The 10,064-nt window shown below is 34.0% G+C and overlaps 1 protein-coding gene across 1 annotated transcript; it reads right to left on the bottom strand.

Moving 5' to 3' along the window:
* Window positions 1–3,026: 3,026 nt before the first annotated feature.
* LOC120114237 ((S)-ureidoglycine aminohydrolase-like) lies at window positions 3,027–7,510 on the bottom strand. Its single transcript, XM_039135203.1, has 13 exons — window positions 7,420–7,510; window positions 7,186–7,317; window positions 6,996–7,083; window positions 6,842–6,918; window positions 6,725–6,764; window positions 6,540–6,606; window positions 6,077–6,162; window positions 5,746–5,827; window positions 5,446–5,502; window positions 4,251–4,289; window positions 3,862–3,932; window positions 3,360–3,413; window positions 3,027–3,242 (listed from the first exon to the last, which is right to left on the bottom strand). The coding sequence occupies exons 1-13, from the start codon at window positions 7,481–7,483 to the stop codon at window positions 3,173–3,175; spliced, it is 927 nt and encodes a 308-aa protein (XP_038991134.1). The 5' UTR covers window positions 7,484–7,510; the 3' UTR covers window positions 3,027–3,172.
* Between the last annotated feature and the right edge of the window lie 2,554 nt (window positions 7,511–10,064).

The following is a 10,064-nucleotide window of genomic DNA, read 5'->3' as shown; positions in this document are numbered from 1 at the left end:
TATGTCCACTATACGTTGAAATATGATACGCTCCCCAGAGTTCAATGTGAATAAGAGAAAACGCAGTAGACTCACGAGAATCACTCATAGGAAATAGTAAACGAGTTTGTTTAGCAAGTGGACAAACACCACAGCTTTTAACATGATCAACATTAGACAAATTGTTATTTAACTAAGACATTTTATTCAAAGTACTCAAAGAGGTATGGCCAAGTCGTGCATGTCACAGTACACTATTATCGGAATTTAACAACGTAGAAGAAAAACAAGAATTTGTGCTGGAAATAGCAGGACAAACCAACGAGCTAGATGATGACTTTAAGATGTAAAGACCATTGTGAGATCTAGCAATCCCCTTCATTTCTCCACTGCAAAGGTCATGTATAAGGCAAAAATATGGATAAAAGATTAAGCAACACTTAAGTTCTTTGGTTAGCTGCGATACAGACAGCAAATTGTAATGAAAATCTGGTACATGCAAAACATTGGTCAACGTTTGAGTAGGAGAAAAAGCATAAGTTCCTTTATGGGCTATCTGTGTGGTTTTACCATTCGGCGGTTGAACAAACGAAGAGGAGTCACAAGCAACATAAGAACTCAACTGCTCAATATCAAAGGTCATATGATTCGTAGCACCAGTATCTAGAATCCAATCATATTGGAAAGGAACAAAACGAATACCTGCCATATGTGTTGTAGCTTGCACAGGCGGATCCTTTCCCAAAAACTCAAGAATTTGCTGATAATGTTCACGTGTAAAAGTAGGAACCTTAGCAGGAACATAATATTTAGCCAAAGAGGAGGTTGATTCTCCTTCACTACTCAGCACAACATTATTAACAGCAGATCCCTTACGCTTATTAAACTTATAATCAGCTGGATAATCAATCAACTTGTAGCACGTTTCCTTCTTATGCCCTTTGATATGACAATAATGACACACTCCATGGAAACATTTCTTGACCAAAGTGCTAGAATAAAGTGCAGTAGGTTCTAAAATACTAGTCAATCTTCCTATATTTTGACGTTGACCTTCTTCTTGAACAAGCATAGAATATGCTTGATTTACAGAAAGTAATGGTTTTAACAATAATATCTGACTACGCACAATAGAATAAGAATCATTCAAACCCATAAGAAAATGAAAAAGTCGTTGTTGATGAACATGTTCAGTATTCTGTCGAGAAACCTCACAATTGCATACAACAAAAGGGGCAATAACATCATACTCGTCCCAAAGCAAACGCAAGCGGGTATAATATACCGAAATGGAAGACGTACCTTGAGAGTGAGAAACAATTTCTCGGTGCAAAAAATAAACACGTGAACCATCAATTTTATCAATGTGTTCTTTAAGATCTTCCCAGACACGCAATGCATTCGAAACAAAGAATATCCCTGCAGAAAGCTCTTGACTAACCATGTTCAAAATCCACGAAAGAACAATAGCATTGCAATGCTCCCACTATGCCAAAATATTTGGAGAGAGACCTTTACGAGAACAGGTTCCATCAATTAATCCAATCTTGTTTTTGGCTAACAAGGCAATGCGCATAGATCTGTTCCATAGACTGAAATTTTTCACGCCAGATAGCTGATGAGAAACGAGCAACGTTCCCAGAGTATCTGAATGATGAAGATAGAGACGATGATTATAGTCGATCTAAGTTGTCTTCGGTTGAACCATGATTGTATAGAAACAAGAAACCAAGAAAGACAACAACTAAACCAACTCACCGGCAACAAATTGACTGGAAACAACCGCCGGCGATGGCCTTTGATACCATGTCAACATTCAACAAATGAAGAAGATGAAGCAAGAGCTATATGAAAGAATATTGATTTTTATTCTTCATGCATCCTATGTACATTCAACTAATATATTTTTACACATTAATTAACAACTAAACTGCTACTAACAAACTAACTAACTTCCTAACTAATTTGCTAATTAGCCTCTCAACACTTATACTTGTAGATAGTGGTTCAACTCATGATTTCATTAGTGACGCCTTTGTCGAAGATCTCAAATTGAGATGATCAATAGGTGTTTGAAAGTCTATTTTCTGGGCTTTTAAACGAACACGAATGATAATATGTTCTTATTCGTTCGTTTAACTTTAACCGAATAAACGAGCGAACACGAACAACTAAACGAACGAAATTTGTTATTTGTGTTCGTTCGCTAAGGAATGTAGCTTTTTCGTGTCCGTTCATGCCCATTTGTTAAAATGATAAACAAACACAAACGAACAAATATAAATGAACGAACACAAAATTAGTCAGATTTATATTTTAAAAGAGTTTTTTCTTTCCAAATAATTTCAGGGTTTATAATTTCTTTAATTAATTAAGGTATTTTTTATTTGGGTTTAAAACTAATTAGATTTTAAAATAATAATGAGTTTAAGAGTAAAATTTATTAGGTCGTAATATTTTAATTGGGTTTGGAGATTGAGCTTATATAAAACGAACGAAAATAAATAAATGAACATAAACGAACGGATTATTGAACATTCACGAACAAACCCTTTATTCGTGTTCATTCATTTAATTAAACGAACATAAAATTCATAACTGTTTAATAAATAAATGAACATAAACAAACTTTCCGTCGAACAATTCACGACCCGTTCATTACGTTTACTAGCCTACTACTTAAGTTGCTTCGCTCATAAACAACCTACAATATGGAGTAATTTTCTTTCTTGAGCTAAATATTCCTTTAATACCAGTTTTCACACTTCAACAGGTAGTACACCCTTCAAGATTGTTTTTCACCTCCATTTTTTCGAGCTCTACAAAGTTGTACGACGAATCAAACTAGTTGCTTATGAATCGGAACTTCCGGCTTCTTCTAAAGTTCACCTGATTTTTCATGTTTCGCTATTATGCCTAGCTCTTGGCTATACCAGCTTGTTTTTAACCAATTCTGTTTTTTCCAATAGTAGATTCACAAACTGCAGCAGTGTCATTAGTGAATGACAAATTCACAAGCAATGTTCCAGATGTTGGTTATCTAATCAGGATACATGAGGATTAAATGAATACTACAGTTAATTTTGTTTTTACAGACCACAAATTTCCACTCTTATTCACTGCAAGTGTGCCGGTTGTTATTTAAACCTTCTCATCAAAGTTTCTACCAGTGCACATATCATGCTGTTTGAAACTACAGTGGATTCCTATTTACATCTTTATACAGCAAATATTGAGACCGGGTTTTTCCAAGTGCAGCGTACCTGAAATGGTAGCATAATGTATTAGTCTTCAAGATCATAGCCAAATCTGTAGAAACTAAAGGAAGAGAACATTCTGACATCCTAGCAAGAAAATTACAGAGGTTATGTTTTTCTCACCATTGAGGCACAAAAGGAGCCATCCATATCACATCACCAGCCTGAACTGGATACCTGTTAACGGTAGAAAGAAAAATATGAAAATGGCCTTTTTGGCAGATATTTGTGTGAACAATAAAATGATAACACGGGATGGCTTTTGTATGTTACTTTATTACTTTGTAAGAGCATGTCCTCTATGGTCTATGCAAGCACATTCCACGGAAGATGGCATATGACATCAACTAGAAGACATGCCAGAAAACAAAATTGTTTGCAAAGAAAATAAAATACTAAAAGGATAATTTTCTTGTTCTCCCCATGTCTAGCTATGGAAACTGCATGTCAAAAGCTTTTGTATAAAATTTTATATTCCATGATAGCCACGCATGGCTGGTAAACGTGATGATAGTCAGAACTATCAGTTTCCTTTCTAGAAATTATTCACAAAAAGGCTCATGGAAAATAAAGGCAATGTACACACAATTTGTAGTATACTTAAACAAGATTCCAACACTCATACCAGCTATCCCCCAGGCGATAAATGCCCTGTCCCTCTAAAAGCAACAAACCATGTTGATTATAATGGACCTCCTGCAAAAAGGAAAAGTAAAACTCATCTCAAAAGATGGTCAACTATAGGGAGCACTGGGATATTCATGGTCATTGAAGTGTAATACAAATCACACCTGGATCAGACTGGTTAGAAAAAAACACATGTTTAAGCCTCTCAAAACGAGTCAATGAGAAGAATTTAGCAAACTTTAGCCTAATTGAAAGTCTACACATGAATGTATTAGTCAATTTCATTTTACTTCTACTTTTTAGTTATGGTAATATATTTCCTTTTCTCTTCTATTATGATCAATTCTACACAAAATATCAGCAATTATCAGAGAAACAAAAGCTTACCTTCACATTAAGGAATTCTCCAGGTTGAAAATCCATAATCTATAATAAAGGAAAGTCAAAATATCAGTTATACAGACAAAAGATATTTATGGTCTTTATTTCAGTCAAGAAGGCTTAGCAAAGCATATCATACCCAAGTAAACAATGGAAACGAATCTAAGTTTTACATTTATTAAGCATGGAAATAATAATAAAATAGGATTTTGTTAAGTCAGAAACAAGTTTCAATTGGCGAACCAAAGCAGGAATCTGAATGGGAAAAAACTAATCAGAAACCAGTACCCTTCTCCCTTGGTAAGCAACTGGCAATCAAGCCTAATTAATTTACAATTAGCATTAACGGTGTAAACTGCATCACCTTATGGTGACACTGTGACAGAACTTGCTTCATCAAATATATTTGGTTTTATTAACCTTGGAAAACCTAATATAGGAAGGTTTTCCACGTATATATTTTTAAATTGGCATAATGCCAAAATTATCCCCCAATGTTTACTAAAATACTCATTTTGATCCTTATTCTTTTTTAGCATTTTAGCCTTCAACGCTTCATTTTAGAGAAAAAACGCCCCTAATGTTTGACCGAATAGTCACCTTGGTCCTTATTCTTTTTTACTGGAACATTTTGACCCTCAATGTTTCATTTTAGGATAAAAAGACCCCTATTTTGACGCATTAACCCTTTGTTAACTAAAGATTTCCATCTATAGAGGGACCTTTTTTGCCTCAAAATGAAGTGCTCCCACAAAAAAGAATATGGGCCAAAGTAACTATTTCATCAAATGTTAGGGGTATTTTTTGATATTATGCTTTTTAAATTCTATCACTGAGTGATTTGACAACCCATTGCAGGCTAGCCCAAGGAAAGACGTATGAAGCACAAAAATGAAATGGAAATACATAATTATCAATTAAGGTTTGCAGCATGCATCCCTTATTACCATGAAGATTAATTTTCATATTTTAGGCAACATGAAATTGTTTTTTATCCCAATTTTATCATCCAAAGTTCCCAGCAAAAGCAAAGATGCACACGCAAACTAAACCTCCCCCCCCCCCTAGTTTAGCATGTCTTCTTCAGTCTTAAAGTCTCAAACAAAACAAAATTTGGATATTTTTATTAGCAAATAACATGGAGAATAATCACAGGTAGACAAAGACAGGAAGTGAAATTCGGGAAGTAACTACAACGTACATGGATATTGAAGTCATAAGGCATTGATTCTGGAAGAAGTTTCCTAAGTTCAAACACCTGTAAAGTAAAGAAAGGTCATATAATAAACAAATTCAGAAATCATGAATACAAGTTCAGCATAGGCATTGTTTTTAGATATTTTTAAGAAAAAACTTCTTGATAAACATTTTCATCATCAATATAATGCAATGTAATTGAAACGCTTTACATGTAGGAAAAATGGTATTGTTTCATACATACAAATCTGGAAGATAGAATAAAACACTGCGTAGCAAAGAAGATGACAGAAACCCATTTTACCTCACCAGGAGTTTCAAGAAGTGTCAGCTTATCTGTTGAACTGACAATCTGCTCAGTGATGTGATTATCCAGAAAGGCATATCTACATAAGGGCAAGTAGCACATACCAAGAGAATTAGATATTAGTAACTAAGAATGTAGAAACAATACACCATCCTAATAGGCCTTCTAAACGTAATTATTCCTAACTAGTTGCCTTGGAGTAAGAATACACTAATAAGAGAAGTTTAACAGATCTTAAAAAGTCATAGTAACATAAACGGCTCTGTTCGCAACCCACATAGAAAACTTAAGCAAACTAGTTAAGATGGTAAATTGTGTGATTATGTACCTCCGTTCAAATACTACAAGAGTAGCAGAGCTATCACACTTCAGAGAATGTTCAAAATTAGGAGGAAGATAAGCATATGAATCCACCTGTATGGCAGAAGGAATGACATAAAGATTTATATTTTAAACAATGTATGCACTCCCCTATTTCTTTTTCCAAAATTTTGGTATCGAGAAAACCTGAAATGGACATACATCTGTTTATTATTGTACAAAAAACTTGAAAGGTTCTTTAATGCAAGTGATAAGCTATTACTGCCACTGGGCTACAAATTAAAATAAAAACTAGGAAGATAAGCCGTTAACCTTTCAATTATTGTTGGAGAAAGGTATTGCCACTATCATGGGGATGAAATATGATGCCTCTACTTGAACAAAGTAAAGTGGATGATGCTGATAATTTTATTAGCGCCACTGAATATCAATACATATTGGATAATAAACATAAATAAAGTATCGTTTACCATTAATTTGTCGCTAATGCGAGATGAATTGGTGAGATTGACAGCACCTTGAATCACAAATATCAACCTAAGAAAAAACATTGAATGAGCATTAAAACTCAAAGCCAAAAACATAAATGGACATCTTAATTGCTGTAGCCGAGTCATATGAACTTCTAGTAAAACTAGAGAACAAAATTCCATACCTCTCTACACCTTCAGGGGGAAGCCCTGACCTCGCGTTTTCTGCAAAAGGACAAACAATACTATAACCAATCATACACTCAGTTATACTAGAATTGACTATTCCAATAGGACCAGACCTTGCATTTTTGCCAGATACATCACGAAATGCGAACCCATAGCCGGTGTGATTAAATATGCTCCCAGTGTATTTGCCCTATCAAATCAATACGCAAGCTAACAAAGTCAAAAGCATTTATAAAAAACAGTTGGAATGTTAACATTTGTGAATACCAATCAGGCAGAGGACTGAAAACATGACTTTCTGGCGTTATTAACGCATGGTCCCGTTTGTAAACACTACGAGTGAAACCGGGTAAGTCTGCAAAGAAACCAAATTTGATTTCAAAAATAAAAAATTGGAATCACTTGTAGTCTTTCAGCTATCCAAAATTGATCAGTGGAAACTAAAATATAAACTATCCTTGAAGATGAGAAGGAGAGAGAGTTGGGTTAGTGACTTTCCAATACAAAGGTTTAGAGTAAGTATCAGCTTGGTCCAATATGGAAGGAGCGGAACAGAATCCTTCATCGCCCAATATTTGATTGAACACTCCTGAGAACGCAAAGGAAACAAAACCAAAAACAAAAGAAGAACCCAATAAAGATATGGAAGATTGAAGTTAAAAGCAGAGAAGAAACCAAAGGAAGAAGGTACTTAATAGAGTGAAGAAGGAAAGTAGAAGTCGAGGAAGAGAGGGATTCTCCATTTTTCTCCGCATTATTTGGTTGTTGTCCGGTAGCTCTGAAATGAAATAACCCAGTGTGTGTGGTAATGTTGGTTTGGAATTGGAGTATTAACGTTAATTCTTTACTGGAATTTCTGAAACTGACAGAGAAGTTGGGGTTAAGTTGGACTCCCACCAGGGTATTTTTTTTCCCCCCCCCCCCCCTTTTACAGGTTAAATTTTGTTTTTATTCCCTTAATTGTACACAAATTGAGGATTTAGTTCCTATACTCTAGTTTTCTCAATCGTGGGTTTCATATACTTTTTAAATTTTGAAATTTCAGTCCTAACTTAAACGATGTAAGGAATATTTGACTAAATTACATGAATTACAAATGAAAAAAAATGAATACATGAATTACAAATGAAAAAAATGAAAGAACAAGAACTAATTCTACAATTTCCCTAATAATATAATTTAACTTAGCATGTTTAACAGTTATAATTTAGATTATGACTAAAATTTGAAAAATACTGACTTAAAATGATTAAATTCATAATTTAGAGATATTATCTAGATTAATAATAAAATTTTACCTTTTTATATAATTTTACTACTAATAGATCAATTTAATCCATGTACTAGTAATGCAAATAAAAAAATTGTTATTTTTTTCAAAATTAAAATGTAAAATTATTCTTTTTCATTATAGTTCAGTTTCAAACAAAATATTCCATTAAAAAAACAGAAAAACTATAAAAATATTAACTCGTTTAAATAATTATTTATATTTTTAAATAGTATATGTTTATTTTGTTAAAAATGATTTTTTTTATAAAAGGGGAGATGCACTTATAGGTCTCATTAAAAACCCCTTATACCTAGTCGGAGGAAAAGAGTACCGTAGTAGCATTTACAGCAATAAACTACGAGCAAAACTCACCAAGACAAACATAATCAAACAAACTCCATAAAATATGAAGCAAAACAAAATCCTCAACTATCTTAACCACTCGGATCCACTCGCTGCATAGCATGGGAGTTTCCAAACTCACTCCTTTCGTGGTTAGTCTCACTCTCATTTTGGATCGGAAATGGGACATGAAACTGCTTTTTCCTGAACATCGAAAGACCAATCGGCAATCCCCGAGACAATGCTACTAACGTATCCGCTATCTAATTTAAGTCACGTCGGACAAAGCTAGTCCTCACTTCCCAATTCGGGACAGCAGCTCCAGCGTTTCCTCTACTACCAAATAATTTCCTTGGCTGGTGGAACGATTGTTAAGCAGTCGAACCATTTCTATATTATCAGACTCAAGTTCAATTCAACGAAAATTCATCTGTCAAACATGATAGAGCATGGTAAAAACATCCCATAATTCAGCCATAAGAACAGAACATTTACCCAAACTTTTAGTGAGGCCAAACAACCAATCCCCTAGCTATCTCGGTGGACGCCACCCGCAACAGCATCGTTGCTCTATAAATTACAAGCTTCATCCACATTCGCCTTAACCCAGCCAGCAGGGGGTCTATTCCATCGTAAGTTGTTAGCATTCACAGATCGTGACTCACCACTCCCATTGACATTACGGGTTGCATGTGCTTAATACATTATATTTGAATATCGGGATAAAATTAAACTTACGTTAAACATTTTTAAAACTCAAAATATTTTCGAAACATATAAGAGATTATTGTAAATAATATATAAATAACATAGCAAATGTGACAATGAACATATTCAGAGATAATGGTCAAATTTAGACTAATTTGATCTTATAATAGACTTATAAACAAGCATTTCCTTTTTCAAGGGTAATGATGCAAGATCAAGTTCATGGACATGATAGCTCAATTACAAGAGCAAAGCCAAGACAATTCAAGTCTCAATTACATAGGGAGGTACAAGGTTTTCTTAGTAAAGACCTACAAGCTTTCCTAGAGAATGAAGGCTCCCAAAAAAAATCCAAATTTCGGCCTCGGTTGTTCACGGCTGAAAATTGAAGGTTCAAGATGTTAATAATTATACAAGCCCATGTGTTGAGAGGAAGTTTTGTCAGGTCATGTTTATGTGTATAAACGGATCACAAGCTGCTACAAATTGCCCATTAAAAATCAATTTGGATTGACTAAATCTCTAGGGATTTTATTTATTGTTTTAAATTCTTTAAATAAAGTAATTTAGAGTATATGTTCAAAGATAACTCTTAACCTTTTGACATTTAAGGCTCACACTCCTGGTATTTATAGTGCTTGAACTCTTATCCTCAAAGAATAACAATTCCTTTACCACAAAGATCACTTGGTTTGTGCAAATTTTGACAAGTGTTTTTAATATTAAATACTCATTGAGTGCATCTTTGTATACATAAGAACTCGAACCTGAAACATACTTAAGCGATATCAAAATGCTTACCACTTGATCTAGCCCGTTGGTGAGTAAAGTTCTTTCATTCACTCTCTTTAAAAAGATGCGTTTTAATTGCAAAGTTTGTATATTTTATATTTTTGCAAGTATATAATTGAATGTTTTGGATGTAACTTCTACAAAAATAAAAGAGCTGAGCTTTTATTCCCTGTAAGTATCTTCTATAACTATTATGATATTAGGGTAATATTAGGATAAAT

The sequence above is a fragment of the Hibiscus syriacus genome, unplaced genomic scaffold (genome assembly GCF_006381635.1).
Source record: "Hibiscus syriacus cultivar Baekdansim isolate YM2019G1 unplaced genomic scaffold, ASM638163v2 tig00110221_pilon, whole genome shotgun sequence".
Taxonomy (NCBI): domain Eukaryota; kingdom Viridiplantae; phylum Streptophyta; class Magnoliopsida; order Malvales; family Malvaceae; genus Hibiscus; species Hibiscus syriacus.
This window is presented reverse-complemented; position numbering and strand designations above follow the sequence as displayed.

What these genes read in the sequence shown, in the direction of transcription:
- LOC120114237 (XM_039135203.1), bottom strand. Translation starts at nt 7,483, where the DNA reads ATGCGGAGAAAAATGGAGAATCCCTCTCTTCCTCGACTTCTACTTTCC. An exon ending in TTCAGTCCTCTGCCTGATTG is followed by an intron (nt 6,919 to 6,995) that starts GTATTCACAAAT and finishes TTGATTTGATAG; the next exon opens with GGCAAATACACTGGGAGCAT. An exon ending in GAGAATTCCTTAATGTGAAG is followed by an intron (nt 3,933 to 4,250) that starts GTAAGCTTTTGT and finishes TCCTTTTTGCAG; the next exon opens with GAGGTCCATTATAATCAACA.